Raw genomic sequence first — 15,146 nt, 5'->3', positions numbered from 1 at the left:
TCCCAGTGTTTGACCACCCTCATGGTAAAGAAACATTTCCTGATGTCTGTCTGTCCACTCCTGAGCTTTGGAGTGCTCTTGGTTCAGGTGGGCTTAGCTTTCAATTTAATTTGCTTTTGGTTTTTTGTGTTTTTTTTTTTGCATTGGACTTCAGTCCTTTCTGTGTAACACTGCCTTAAATGATTAACTAGCATAGGGGAATGTGAGGATTCTCAGTTTTGAGCTTAGATCCTGGTCTGGACTTAGCCAGTGCCTTAAAATTTGCACCAATCCAAGCAATATCCCAGAACGGCTTTTCTAGGATTCATGAAACTTAACATGATTCTCTTCTGCATGGGAAGTAAGGATCACTTCCCAGAGGAACCAAAGTCTTAATGCTTTGGACTTCGTTATGACTGAGCCTCTGAAGAGCTCCGTGCTGTTGGTGTACATACATCTGTTTGTTTGCTGTGGGTGTGCATCGTTCCTCAAGCACCAGCAGAGGTCTTGAAGCTGTGTTACAGCCCAGAGAGAGTGCCAGGCTGGCTGCCATGAAGAAGCCTGTGTTGTGGATGTAGGGGCAAGCAAGAGGCTGCACAATGGGATCAGCCAGAGCAGTGCTACCTCTGTGCTTGCAAGGGGTTTGGGGCCTGGTAAGATGTGCTGGCCCACATCCTGCTGTGCAGGCACACACATGCTGCCGAGCTACAGCTGCTCTGCATCAGTGGGAGGGTGAGCTTGTGCTCAGTTTGGTTGCTGTTCCTCATCCCTTCACCTCCAGGTCACTGCTCACTGCTAGGATCGCTCCTCAGTGGCTCTGCATCTCACAGGCTGCCACTTCTGCTGCGGGGAGATGGCTGCACATCAAGAGGTGCAGGCTTAGATGATGTCTGACCCCTTCCTCTTGTCTGCCACTCTCCTTTCCAGCAAATGAAACAACAAGCAAAGAGCTGGTCCTCGGAAATCAAGCAGATAGATCTGGATGTTAACCGCACCTTCCGAAACCACATCATGTTCCGGGATCGCTATGGCGTGAAGTGAGTACCACTTGAGGGACACGTGACAAATCTTGGCCCGTGGGCATTGGGTTCAGTTATTGAGCCTCTTTTTGGGCAGATCTGCCTTGGACCACGCTCAGCCCCAGTTCTGGCGCCTGGCACATCAGTCCATTGTGGTGCTTTGGCCCTGGAGGTGCTGGGCTTGCAAGTGCAGAGGGCATGGCTTGGGGTGGCCAGGGTGGTGGGGAGTCCCTGTGGAGGGGGATGAAACATACGTGGCCTCTGTGGTGCATGGTTTTGGAGAGCTGCCCTACGTACAGTGTGCATACCGTATGCACTGCCCTGCGTATCCATACGGTGATGACTCCCTTAGCAGGGACAGAAGGGAGAAGCCTGCTAATGGAAACGTGACATTGTTTCCCCTGGGGTTAAAGCATTTGGTGCCCCACTGACTTCCAGACTATGGGAAACTATCACCCCCTGCCAGACCTGACACATGGGTGTGTTGAGCTCAGTTTCTATGAGCGGCACGTTTTAATGTCCTTTCTTTCTCCACAGGCAACAGGCACTGTTCCACGTCCTGTCGGCATACTCAGTTTACAACACTGTAAGTAGTAAGCTAGTCCAGTTACAGTGAAAGCCCTGTGCTGATACATGAATATAAATCCAGCAGGTGTGTGTATCTCAGGCAGAGTCATGCCAGCTGAAGTTCTAATGCTGGTGTGCATGGGCTGCTGTGATGCTTGGGCAGAATAGACCTAAATTGGCTGCTGAGTGCACTACCTCCATTGCAGGAGGCACAGGTGACTTTAGATGGCAGTCAAAGAAATGACTGCTCGCTGACCTGTCTCGCAGCTCTGGCATCCTTAAAATCTTGGGTGAACCTTTTGAAGGTGCTGTTCAGCAGATAACACAAATTCAAAGGGCTTTCTAAAGCCCTGGCTCAGAGCTGGACTCTTGTTTTTGTGTAGGAAAAAGAGGGAGAATGGTTTGTGTGTTGGTTTTAATCATCGTGTGGAGGTGCCTGGAGGTGTTGTGTAGACCATATGGCAGACACTGTAGGCATATGGGAACTGTAAACTGGAGAATAAACAATAAATACCTGGAAACTGGGACAGAACTTAGAGGAGGATGGGAGACACAGGCAAGCTGGGCTTCTTGTGACATCAGAGGGGCCCGGGATCCATGTGCTCCCATCTCCAGGTCTTCCCCATGTGCCCCTTTTCACCAGTAACAGATCGTGAGAGTCTGATAGGGTTGCAGAGAGAGCCACAGGCAGCATGCAGCACGTGTGCCCCTTGGCTCTTGCAGGAGGTGAGCTACTGCCAGGGGATGAGTCAGATCGCAGCCATCCTGCTGATGTACTTGAACGAAGAAGATGCGTTTTGGGCACTGGCACAGCTGCTGACCAACCAGAAGCACGCAATGCATGGTAAGGATGGCTGGGATGTGGGCAGCAGCTCTTGCTGTGTGGGGCGTGCTGAGAGGAGGCTGTAGGCTGCTGTGTAATTTGGCCAGGAGAGCCTTGTTTCTCCTTAAAGCGTGCATGGCTTAATTACATGGCAGCATAAACTGAGCATGGAGCTGAGCTCTGCTTCAGGCAGACAGGCTCAAGAGAAGAACGTAGTTTATCAGCACCAGCCTCTAATGCTGTATAATTAACGCAGTTATATAGGTGATATCTCCCCTCCAAAGTGCTTTGCCCCTGGCAGTCGATTAACTCAAGCTTACAGGTTTTTAAGAAGACTAGCAGAAGTGCATCCAAGAGCACTGCAAGACACTTTGGTTTTAATATGCCATGAGCTACGTGCCCTTAAGTTTCTATGAAGATGCAATTCCACTGAATGGGCTGTATTATTTTGGTTCAACCACATTAAAGTTCCTTTCATCTTGTGGTTAGCAGTCATTTGTGCACAGAGGGCAATTTCAGAAGCAGGCGGCCAGCCCTGATGGCCTCACAACTGTGGATGGCTCTGTGAAGAAGCCTACACCCAGCCTGGTCTTGCTTTGATGCTCTCTGCTAAAGCAGTGCTTTATCTGTGATTCTGTGGTTTTGGGATGCAAAGCAGAAAGAAGCTTGTTATAGGCTTGCCAAGCACATCTCCTTCCAGATAGCAGGTTTGTGCTGTATCCATGCTGGCACAGATGCACAGGGAATGAATGTCTACGACATGGGGCTGCCCCATGACCACTCCCCCCAGCTCCTTTAATTTTTTCCTCTTGTCTTTTCTCGCTTAGGTTTCTTTATTCCTGGGTTCCCAAAGCTGCAGAGATTTCAAGCTCACCACGAGCAGATTTTAAGCAAACTCTTTCCGAAACTGAAGAAGCACATGGTATCTCTTTGTTATCAATCTTCCCACACAAAGTCACACTTAATGCCAAAGCTAGTAGCATAATGCTCTGCCAAACTTACGCACAACTGAACATAATTCTAACCCTATGCTTCAGCCACACAAGGGCAAGCATTTAAGCTGGTTTTTCCATGAATCGTGCTGAGGGGAACGGCTACCATTTGCTTGCTGGTTATCATTGGTACAGGGACTGCTAAAATCTGAAGGCTGCACAGGTCGAGCAGCTGGCATGACATTCAGAGGCTGGAGGGGTGTCTGCAGGGCATGTCAACTGTAGTCGAAGGCTGCAGAGACTGTTTTGTAACACCTGCTCCCTTTCCCCCCTCCCTTGCATTTGCTTTAGACATTCAGTATTCATTGGTCAGGCTGCTGAGAGCTTCTGGTGCTCCCAGGGGCTCAGTGGCACAGCTCCAGGAACAGCTAGCTATCCTCTGAGACAGCTCCTGTCTCTTGCTGCCAGAGGGCCAGCCCCAGCCCTGCCAGTTTTCACCTAATTATAGCCACTGGGGGGAGAAACGAGTGGGAGATGGATGGCATAAACTCAAGTAACTCTGCCTAGGTAGAAGGTTTGGGAGGTGGAGTTAATGGGGGAGCCGAAGAGGAATGAGCATGACTAGCTGGGCTCTGCAGGTGTGGGTTTGCTTGTGAGATGCCTGGGGTTCCTCATTTCTGTGTGCTCCGAGAGGCCAGGATGGGAGGAGTCACTATGGAAACTCCAATGTTAATCTCTGTGGAGTACGTGGGTTTGGTTCCTGGGAGCTTTTCGTAAATCCCTGGAGTAGAGATTAAGGCAGAAAAGCTCTTAGGAATCTTTCCCTGAAGTTGTGGCGTGGCTGGAGCCTGACAGGCTGTAGATAAGCCCCACAGATTGCTCGAGCTGAAACGTGCGTCTCTGCTTACTGTCTCATCCTAGGACAAGGAGCAGATGACGACAGGGATTTACACCACCAAGTGGTTCCTGCAGTGCTTCATCGACCGGGTGAGGACCCCGTGGGCTGCGTTCTGCTCTGCTACCCATGCATACCAAATCTATCTGGGTTTTCTGCTCGCTAATTGTGGAAAAAATGGCATATTTTTAACATTCTTTTAGTAATATATAAGGTGGAGTATTATGCATGCTCTCATAAGGCAGCAAATTCAACAAGGGAGAAGATAAGAAGCTAACTGCCTGTCATTCATGGAGAGTGACAAGCATCCTCCAACAGCCACACGCATGGGGAGAACTGCTCCTCCTCCCTGCTCTGCTGCAGCCATATGAGGGCAATTAACCTCACTTGGGCTTTGGAAACATGTATGGGGAAGAGCTCGAGGCACAAACCTGAACAAATTGCACTGCAACAGTTGCACATAAATGAGTAGGCCGTGCACTGGAGGCATGAAAGCATGAGAAAATTACCTTCATGTGTCCAGGGCCAGGCCAAGCCAAGACTGCATTGTTTTTTGGGCAGCCTTTTGCTCGCACACATGAACAGCAGATCGAGACCAATTGATGTTTAGCACGTCTGTGTGTCCACAGTCTCAATTTTCTGCTTCCCTGCCTCCTGTAAAACAGAGGCCAGCCTCTTGGGAGTGAGCTCAGATGTGTGCATGCGGAGCCTTGTTGTCACTACAAGCTGTACAAAATGCAGAATCCCCTTAGCAACAGCTCTACAAGAGCTGCTGAGATCAGTTGCACTGAACTATGGAGTGCAGGTGTAGCATCCTAAAACCCAACTTTAATGTCACAGTAAGACCAGTATGAATTTCATTAGTGGTGATGTGCCGTAAATCTTGGCTGATGTCCCTGGGAGATGCTCTATCATTTTGAATACCAGTTCACTCCTGTTGGTCAGAATGGGCCCAGGTGTTGATCAGAACCTTTTGCAGAGGACAAAAGGAGGTCGATCAAAAGCTATCAGGTTTATTAGCTTCGAGCCAGAGACTACAAAAGAAGGTTTTGTATTGCAGGTGCCCCACTGTGGGGTGTTTCAGTGCAAGGGGACACAGTCACACTGCTGACCTCTGTGCTGTCAGCCTGTAGTGTCGCTACCTTGGTGCTAAGAGGATGCTTTTGTTTCTGTTGGGAGCAGACACCTTTCACCCTCACCTTGCGGCTGTGGGACATCTACATCTTGGAGGGAGAGCGGGTCCTGACAGCCATGGCTTACACCATTCTCAAGCTGCACAAAAGTAAGTGTTTCGTGTGGTGGGCAGGCAGAGTGTACAGCATGAGCTGCCACGTAGCTGCTAACTAAGGGATACGGCGCTGGGGTCGGGTTAGCCCAAGCCTGTGCTGCCATCCAAAGGCAGTGATTTGCTGCCGGCTGAAACAGCTTCTGCACGGCTGCCGCCTCCAGAAAGTTTTAATTCTGATGGCAGGCAGCAGTTTCAGCCTCGCTTTGAAATTTATCTGTGCTCCGAGGAGTGTGAGCAGCGTGTGGTGTGGGACATGTCGATGCCCCATCCAGTCCCTGCCTGTATCCCATTCCTGCCTGCGGGCATGGGTGGAGGCGGCCACCGGGCTGTCTCATGGAGCTTTTTCTCCTCCTAGAGGTACTGAGGAGAACTTGCAGAAATGGCCTTTAGCTTGCGTACTGTCCTTCATAGGCCCTCACACCACCATCAGCAGCCAGCCCCTACTGCTGAACTGCTGCCCAGAGGAAGTGGGGGGGAAGGCATGGCTGGCATAGACAGCCCCAAGTCCTCAGCATTAAAAGAGCATCAGGACACGTGGCTCAATGGATTTCACTCTTCACCTAGACAACCCAGTGCTTGTTCACTTTCCAAAACAGAGCTGTGGGGTCAGGCCGAGCCCCTGCTCTGACCCTGCTGTGTTCTCTGCCCTTCCCTAGAGCGCCTGCTGAAGATGACGCTGGAAGACCTGCGGGAATTTCTGCAGGAGAAAATCGCCGCGTCGCTGCAGTACGAGGATGATGCTGTCATAGACCAGCTGCAGGTGTCCATGAGCGAGCTGCGCAAGATGAAGTTTGACCTCCCCCCGCCTGGTGGGTAGAGCACCGGCAGCTCCTGTGTCCCTCACCACATGTCCCCCTGCTCCCCTTTGATTACTTATATATTTTTTTTAATGCATTTTCTTAATTTCTTATTTTTATTTTTCCCTTATTCGTGTCATCGTTCCCTCCGCTTCCCCTCTGGTGCAGCCAAGCCCGACGAGTTCCCTCGCAAACCCCTGGGCCTGGAGCTCTCCCTCAACCCTCTGGCCACGAAGGCCAATGCAGCAGCCAATGGCCAGAATGGGCTGCTAGGTGAGCACCCCTCAGACAGGGGCACCGCACAGCCCCCCAGCCACCAAGGGACGGCTGCCAGGACTCCCGATGTGCCAGGCAGCCAGGCCCACGAAGCAGCTGACAGCCATCCACATCCTCCCCAGAGTGAGGGGCAGCCGACGGAGGACGTGGCACAGCGGCAGTCTCCAAAGCCGAGTGAGATGCAGGCCTTCCCCGCCAGCCTGGAGGATGCTGTGGGGAGTGGGGAGCCCACCCTGAATGCTGGACATGGGGTTGAGCACGACGACCATCGTGAACCGCACCACAAGCCACCCAGCCCCACTCCCTCCCTATGCAGCTCTGTGGGCTCCTTCCACCCTGCATCGAACGCTCCTGTGGACGCACCAGCTGGGGAGGCCCAGCCGCCTGAGCAGCCTTCCAGCATGGACCACACACCGGATCCTGCTGCTTGTGGGCCATCTGAGGACCAACAGGCATCCTCCCTGCCTGGGGAGGAGGCCACAGCACTGCACAGGGACATCCCTGAGGACATAGGCGAGACGCAACATGGAGTGTTGTTGCTGAATGGAATGGACTCGAAGGCCTCACTGCCCAAGTCGGCATCCGCGGGTGAGCTTGGTGGCCTGCAGCAGAGCACAGAGATGGCACTTGAGCAAGGCTTCACTGCCCTAGGCTCGCTTGCCCCGTGCAGGCCATCGGGCAGCAGCACGCCTATCCTGTCAGAGAGCGTGGCACTGGCCAGGGGGAACAGCCTCCACACCGTGGTGAAAACCACCACCCGCCTGCATGTGGCCCAGGTGACTGAGCAGGACTTGGCAAACAGAAGGCAGGTGGCACTGCCCTGGCCGGAGGCCGCCCATCCCCTGGCTGCCACCTCCCTGCTGCCTCCTGCCACGTCAGACACGGGGGCAGTCCAGCAAGGCACCCAGAAACCGCTGAATGCACTGAAAGCACCGCGCCCCCCCCTCAGCCCCAAACCAAAACTTCCCCCGCAGGTTTCCAAATCCCTGTCAGAGAACAACTTCAGCCCAGGCTCTCTTCCCCCTGCGCGGCTGCCCAAGTCGGTGACGTTTTAGTGGGGTACGGGGCTGAGCAGGGATTGGAGCTAGGGGCCAGTGTGGCACCAGCCCCACGATGCCCTCAAACAGGGCTGTGCCTGCCTGCGGCGTCCCGTGGAGTTGCGCTTTGGTACGAGAGCCAGGGCTGCGGAGCCCAGAGCCACCAGCAGCCTCCGCTTTGGTTTGCATCCATGGTTTCCTTTCTATGGACAGAAGTGCTTGCATTTGGGTTCGTTTGGGGAGAGCAGCAGGGCTGGTTAATGTGTGCGCTACGCTGCCTGCCCCCTGGCAGCACAGAGCCCCAGGGTGGGTGCAGAGATGGACATAAGGCAGTGGAGTCCAAAATACTTAGCAAGAGGCTTTCCTTCCTCTGTAGCAATAGGCCTTTCTTTCTTTTTCCAGACCTGCAGGAATCAGCAGCCCTTCAGATGGGGCTGGGGCATGCCAGCAGGCAAGCACCACTGCCCAGAAGTCTATGCAAGTCCCTTTATCCTGGCAGTCCCTTTCCATGCCCCTGGCTGCCCTCACAGAGGGGAGGTGTTAGCAGCTGGTGGTGGTGAGCTTTGGCCGTGACCCCAGCAGAGGACCCTCCATGTTCTCCAGGTGATGAGGATGGTGGTGAAAGTTGAGGCTGGGTGTTGCAGGTCCAGGGCAGCAAGCAGGCTTGCTGCCTCAAACTGACTGAAGGGGAGAATTGGCTGCTGCCCTGGTGAGCCTGAGGGCACCATTTAGCTGCAGTAGTGCAAGCCCCTGTCACGCACCTTGCCTTTGCCCGCAAGCTGCTGGAGGTGTGTGGTGGTGTCTCATCGTGGTGCCCAGGCTGAAGCCTGCTTCTGCCTGAACAAGTAAAATTTCAGGGTGGAGACACCACAGAAGTTAGAAAGAGGGAGCACACTGCGCCCAACTTTTCTTTGTCCTTGTTTAACCCAGCCAGAAATCGGCAGCCAAGAAAGGAAACCTGGGTACAGAGGCTTGGAAGTTGATGCCCTAAAGCATCACCATCGGACAGATGCCCCTGCATCTCTGTGCAGTGGAGAGCCCTGAGGGCCTGTCCCCTTCCCAGCTTTCCTGGGACCACGTGGCATCTAAGCCAATCCCTGCCTGCAGCGCCTCTTTTCCAGGCAGCACTGTGACCCCAGGATGTCACCACCTGGCTGGAGGTGCACAGGGAGCCAGGGCAGCTCACCCCACTGAAAGAACTGGGCCAAACCCACATGCCCAGCACATATCAGCTCCTGGCAAAGGGATTTCAGCAAGGAGGAGCAATGGGAGCAGCAAGAAAGGAGCTCGAGGCCAGATGTGTGGTATGTGAGACTGCTTTGTGGCAGAGGGGATGGGGATGTCACCTTTGGGACAGTGGGTGGAACTGCTGCCTGTCCCTCCAATGGTAGCCATGGGCCAAAGCTCCTGTAAGATCTAAAGGAGACTTTTGAAACCTGGTTTTCATCTCTCAGGCTGCTGCACCGTAGCAAAGCCTACCTGACTAGGAGAAAACATCCACTCAGTCCCCTTGGGTGTTTACCACGTTGGGTATGTGCACGTTAGCAGTAGAGCCAACAGAAGGAACCTGCTGCTGCTTCTGCAGCCCTGCTCTGCTCCAGACCCCACAGCTACTCTGCCAGGCGCTGCCAGGGGCACGTGGTTCTGTTGGTGAAGCACTTAGAAATGCCATATGGGTGCTCAGTAGTTGTGTTTTAAAACACCATGGGTTGTTGTTAAGGCAAAAGTGCTTCAACGGGTTTAATTGGTGTGTTCATCAGTAACCGTGCAGTGGTGAAAGCTGTTAATGTGCTACAATACCTGGGCAGTATATCTGGACAGGCAGCTATTACCTTCTGTAGCAGCCATACCCTGCTTGGAAGGGGGCTTGAAGCGCTCCAGGGGCTGCTGAGAGCCAGCAGCGTGCACTGCTCTCTGGGTGCTGCCTCCCTTCCAGCTGCTCTCGCTCCAGTGCGTCCTCATCCGCTCCATCCCATAGCAAACTCAGTGCGACCGTGAGCAAACTCAGGAAGGAGCTCCCAGCTCCTGGCCCTGCCAAGCTGCCCTGCTGCGGGCTGCGCTGTCCCCTGGCCCAGTGCATGGCGCAGATGCAGTGTGGGCAGCAGCAGAGCTGCAGGGCCCAGCGCCAGGGACAGACCTCGCTCCCTGTCCTCACAGCACAGCCGTGCAGGGCGCAGCGCTGGATGCCGGGGCTCGGCCGTGCACTTTGACAGCCCTGCTCCCATTGGCTTTTGTTTTAATTGCTATTCTTGTTTACAGCGTGGAACGCTTCCTCCGTGACTCTTTCTAATGTATTATAATTATTACTTAAAAAAAAAATATATCTATGTCCGTGGTGGTTTGTTTTGTCAGGAAGTTTGGTGGGGGGAAAAAAAAGTCACTCGTTCCTTTTAGCTGTGATCCAAACAGGCTGTGCATAGTGTTCAGTGCTGTTTTACATGGTGGTAATGGTGAAAGAAGGTTAGTGTAAGGCTGCTCCCCTCCATGCTTCCCTGCGGCAGCCGTGCTAGAGGCAGGAGGAAGCGCTGGGCTACTCATAGGTGAACATGCAGATGGAAAATCACTCCGGTTGCTGGGGCAGGGCCCGGTGCTTCCCTGACGTGTGCAGAAGTGTGAGCTTCCGTGTGTGCAAATGGTGGAGACATTTGGCTGGAGGAGCAGCCCTGGCTGGGACTGAGCTGCATCCCAGCTGATCCTGGCCCTGTGCCTCCGTCGTGAGGCAGCAGCCAGGGGGCTGAGTGGGGCCCAGCAGCGGGACAGGAATCTGCTCCTCTCTGCCTCCCTGTGCTCACAGCCCAGCGCAGCCCTTCTGCAGTGCTCTGCACCGGCTCTGTTGCGGTGGGGGACCCAGGGCTGGCACTGATTCCCCTGCCTGAAGCCCTCACATGGGTGCACCCCAACACAGCATCCGCTGAGTCAGGGTGATTCATGCTGACGCCATTCACTGGTGCCTCTCATCACTAACAGCGTCCTGCAGGAACTGCGTGTGGGCAGCACCTCTCCCACACCCCACCCTCCACGTCCTTCCTGCAGGCTGCAGGGTGTTGCAGCTGGGCAGCAGGGAGAGTGGCCCTTTGGTATCGAGCACCATGGTTACACCAGGCGCTGACTCTTCCACTGCAAACCCAAAGCTACGCCAGCAAGAGAGGGAGGGCCAAGAGCAGCTCAGTGCCGTGCAGCACTTCAAGAGCAGCACGGGAAGTTTGATGGCTCAGTGGCTTTTCTCAGAAGGGCAGGGCTTTCCCCAGGGTCATGCTGGACTTGAGCCACGTGGTAGGCAGAGCTTTGTTCCTCTCTGCACCGGTTCACTCAGTCATTGAAAAACAGACCCAGGAGTTGCTTAGTGGCATCCCTGATCCCTGCATGTCATGCACGCACTGGATTGTACCCTCCTGGCCACAGCAGAGTGGTGGCACTGCCCTGGTGCTGGCACCAGTACCTTGTGTACCTCTTGCCAGCATCTTCTGGCTCATGCATTTACCCAGGAGTCAAGCAGCGTCTTACTTGTCCCATTGCACTTGTAGACATATAATCACAGAAACATGGAGCCATGGGATAGGTTGGGATGGAAGGAACCTTAAAGACTGTCTGGTTCCCATGCCAGCTCCTGCAAACTCAGCTCAACCCAGACAACGTCAGAACCTTCAGCAAACACCAGGAACTCCTCCGTTTTGAAGTTACCATCTCTTGTTGGCTAGGAAAATGCTTCTGTTGCAGCTGTCCCAGACCAAAAAAGGCACGAGACTCGTTCCAGCACTCCATCAGCATCTTTAAGAGCTTGTAAGCAGTTACGTCAGTTGACTCAGCTGTGATCTCTCTGAATTCTCATCTCTCTCTAATAGGGTGTGAGACTGAATGGTATGGGAGAGAAAAGTTTATCTGCCCATCCTGAGAGAGCTGAACCTGACCAGACTGAAGCAGAATAGAGCTACAGCTTCAAAGGAGGCCCTCTTCCAGCACAGGAGATGCAAGCTCAGCAGGTAACTGGCATGATGTTGCCTGAAGCCTTCTTGGTCACAGCGTTTGCACTTTCTCAAGGTGCACATCACAGCACCAGGTGTAGTCCAGCCTTACCATAGCCAGCTAAAGAGATCGTGGCAGCCAAATGGGAGGAGGTGTGCCCAACTATAGCAAAATGCACTCTGAGGACTTAAGACAGCTTCTGGCTATACAGTGAGCAGCTCTCCAGAGAACTGTGCATGTTCCACTCACCTAAGCTCATGCCACAGCATCAGAACAGAGAGGGGCAGCAAACTCCTTGCCATAAGGGAAACTGAGTTATTGGAATATCTCAAAACCACATCTTGTGGTCCAGAATGTATGTTCAGTACCTATGGGGAAACTCCTAAATCAGCTCCAACTATAGTAATTCCTTCTCCATCCCTGCATTCGCTGTAATGGAACTGTAACCCTGATATCACTTTCAGACTTGAGAAATTCAGCTACCAAATGGACAGTACTCAACTCATACTCAATATGCAAACTTGTGAATATTAACATCCTGTTATAGCTGCTCTGCCTGTCATGACCAGCAAGATGCTCTCCTGCACTCAGACCACGAGGACCAAGTCAGCAAGTGAAAACACCAAGTCCAAAGCAACAGCTCCAACAGAGAGAAGCAGCAGAGCCTGGTTTTTGCCTACCTTAATCTTGCTGCCATGCTGAAAAGCTGCCACGATTGCCCTGAGACTGGCCTTCCTTGGCTTAAAGCCAATGTCCTGGAACAAAGACGTGCTACTGCATTAAGCAGCAATCTCACAATGCATGATCTGAGGGGAAGGGCTGCTGTGTCAAGCTTTTAGCACCTCCTTTTGCTCCCAACCTATCATCTCCAACTTTCAGCATGGAATTTTGTTTTGCAACTAGAAGACACCTGAGCAAACTCAGGTACCAAGTGTGTTGCTCAGACCCAGAGCCTTTCTGAGCAAGAAAACTTGACCCTAAGGGGTGCAGAAACCTCTCTGAAAGGGAGGTGCTCATACTGTGGCTCCTTGCTCCCAGCCAAACTGCTGAAGGATTTTGTGTTCTGGCTGCTACTGCTCTAGCACATCCCTTGCAACTGTGGCTTGTATGCAAGAACCTGCTGACATGGCACTTTGCAGCAGGTAGTCTGGAAAGCAAGCTCGTAGCGCAAGTCAGTTCTTGCCCAGGCTGAAAGCAGAGAGCAATGCCAAACAGCATTAGTTCTTTATTTCTACCCCCTGCACAACACGGCAGAGCACTGTGGCTCTGTACTGCAGGGCAGAAGGGTTCCTGTACCCATTTTGCTACATGAGGGGTGTGACTCGTGCTCCACCCCTGCTGCTCCCAGCCTCTGCCTCCTTGATCACTTACACCTCTTCAGGCCTCAGCCAGTCCATGCAGGATGGTTCTCTACCACCTGGATCACCTCCCTCCTTTAGTGCTCTTGCTGGGGTCTGCTACTGCAGACACAAGTCCCGGCAGCCTGCACAACAGCATGGCTTGTGCTGGAGAAATACCACCAGCCCCTTGCACAGATGTGCTCGCAATGGCTGTTGGCAGGCATGCCCACAGGGAGGCCCATGCACCAGCCTCCAAGGGACAGACAGGTTTGGTGACCCATTATACCCTGCTGACAGCCAGGGGCAGCCCAAGGTGTTTATAGGAAGCAGGTGTTAGTGTCAGCCAGGTGCTGCAGGGAAGCAGAGGGGTGAATTCTGCCTCCAGAGCACATGAGCACTTCAGAACTGGAGCCAGAAAGGCAGCTGCCTGCTGCCGGGCAAGGCTGAAAGCAGCCAAGCAAAGTGCCTTGGCCAACCACTGCTGCCTTTTCCAAACTCCACACTACCCTACAAAGCCGGGGAGAGCAAGAAGCCACCCTCTGCTCCTGCCCTGCTTGAAGTGCCGCTGAGGGCAGAAGAACCCAGGAAGCACCCAACTGGCACCAGTTCTAAACACAGCTCTCAGCTCCTCCCTGGTGCTTGAAGGCACATCTGAGCTCATAACAATCCCACACGGTCTGGGGCGAAGGCAAAGTGCCCGGGGCACTGCTGAGGACAGGCTCAGGCTGGTTGCACTCCGCTACCGAACCAAAACCTGGGGGCCAGCAGTGGGTTTCGGTGCTAATTAAGCAAGCATGTGTTGACAACAACAGTGCACGGCAGAACTCTTTACCTAAAGGATAAATCCCTGGGTGTGAAAATAAGTGAGGCTTCATGCAATCACAACTGCTGTCTTTGGCACCCTGGATCCCACTGGCCTCCAACCTGCAGGGCACAGCACCCACCTCCGTTTCCTCTCTGACCGTTCACTGGCGCTGCCTGGGGATACCTGCACAAGATTCTTCCCACAGAGGCCAACAGGTGGCCTTTAACCACCTCAAGACCTCTTCAAACAGCACTCGGCTCGCAGCTGCTTCACAGGGGTTTGCCTCACACCCATGTTGAAATCACCAACCCAACTCTATTGCCTTTATGGTCTGCAGCGCAGTGGTGGTTCACCCAGAGATGAAACCCAAGCATCTCCCCTCCCGCTCTCCTGTCCTCTATGATCCTCTCAGAGCCACCATTGGCAGCAAGCTCTGGACACAGCCATCAAAACCGTTTGTCGAGACCATCAAATAATAATTTACTGTGATTCAATCTGTGGCTTTGTACAGTTGCCGGGGTGGAGGAGGCCAAAGGAGGAGGGGATGGGGAAAGAACCAAAAGTCATCTGCTGCCGGCCTGGGTGAAGTGCGAGATAGTCCTTGGAGGGGCTGGCACTCCTCCCGTCCTCTTCTTCCTCTCTCCCTCCCCCTCCACTCCTCCCCTGAATCCATTTGTTTCTTCCTTCGCATCACCTCTTTCCTTGTGCTCTGCACAGCGGACACCTCTCCAAGTCAGGGTCCAGTCAGCTGAAACAAGAGGGAGAAGACCTGTTAGCACCCACTTGCTCTCAGAACCAGCTGTAGCCACTGCCAACCCTCACGTTTTGGGACAACCCTTCGTTTGCTACCTGCTTTCTAGGTTCTGGCATTGCCTGTTTGCTGGAGGCACCTCTTGGGGCTGCACTGCCCTAAGAAATGGGCTGTGCATTGCTGTATGGCAAGAACCCCAGCAGCAAAATGCACACCTTCTGGTCTCAAACCTTCTCTCCTGCCCACGTGGGGGGATGTGCCACAGGCTGTGCAATTCATAGAAGCATCAGAGGATGCCAGCGCATCTCTGCGTGCATTTACATCTCCTCCTCTGCCCCTCTAGGAATCACCAGCAGCCAGGCAGCAGAAAAAGCCACGGGGAACTCACTCTATTAGCAGAGAACAAGCCCCTCCTTCCCACGGCCAGCCCCTCTTTTGAAGAGGATGCTGGTGCTGGCCACCCTCGTGGTGACGGGGACCGGCTCCTGGCAGTCCCTGCATGGGGACTCAGCCCAGCCCGTGTGTCCCCACACGCTGTCAGCTGTGAGCCAGAGCAGGAAACGAGCCCCACGCTCACATCCCCATCCGGAGGAAACGTCACGGAACATCTGGATGTCCTGAACATCTGGAAGCCTCCCTGTGCAGCGATAAGCATGCTAGGCACAGCGCAGCCC

The 15,146-nt window shown here is 53.6% G+C and overlaps 2 protein-coding genes across 42 annotated transcripts in view; one reads left to right on the top strand and one right to left on the bottom strand.

Moving 5' to 3' along the window:
• The window catches only part of LOC423110 (USP6 N-terminal like), a 66,277-nt gene extending 56,337 nt beyond the window's left edge, over positions 1 to 9,940 (top strand). For all 30 annotated transcript variants that reach the window (XM_015286812.4, XM_015286811.4, XM_046942301.1 and 27 more), the window contains 8 exons: positions 907 to 1,016; positions 1,536 to 1,584; positions 2,289 to 2,409; positions 3,216 to 3,310; positions 4,242 to 4,307; positions 5,398 to 5,497; positions 6,160 to 6,312; positions 6,469 to 9,940. In XM_015286812.4, coding sequence (XP_015142298.3) covers positions 907 to 1,016; positions 1,536 to 1,584; positions 2,289 to 2,409; positions 3,216 to 3,310; positions 4,242 to 4,307; positions 5,398 to 5,497; positions 6,160 to 6,312; positions 6,469 to 7,631 — 1,857 coding nt within the window. In that variant the 3' untranslated portion in view covers positions 7,632 to 9,940. The remainder of the gene's footprint in view (positions 1 to 906; positions 1,017 to 1,535; positions 1,585 to 2,288; positions 2,410 to 3,215; positions 3,311 to 4,241; positions 4,308 to 5,397; positions 5,498 to 6,159; positions 6,313 to 6,468) is intronic.
• Positions 9,941 to 11,361: 1,421 nt separating this feature from the next.
• Positions 11,362 to 15,146, bottom strand: part of HRAS (HRas proto-oncogene, GTPase) — a 53,916-nt gene continuing 50,131 nt past the window's right edge. For 8 of the 12 annotated variants that reach the window (XM_046941474.1, XM_046941476.1, XM_046941477.1 and 5 more), the window contains one exon: positions 14,177 to 14,469. The gene's annotated coding sequence lies outside the window, so the exon portion shown is untranslated. Of the gene's footprint in view, positions 14,470 to 15,146 lie in introns of all 12 variants that reach the window. The other 4 variants (NM_001396746.1, NM_205292.2, NM_001396748.1 and 1 more) reach the window with 1 other exon arrangement.

Source organism: Gallus gallus, chromosome 5 (assembly GCF_016699485.2).
Source record: "Gallus gallus isolate bGalGal1 chromosome 5, bGalGal1.mat.broiler.GRCg7b, whole genome shotgun sequence".
NCBI lineage: Eukaryota > Metazoa > Chordata > Aves > Galliformes > Phasianidae > Gallus > Gallus gallus.
Note: the sequence above shows the minus strand (reverse complement) of the source record. Positions and strands in the feature narration are given on the sequence as shown.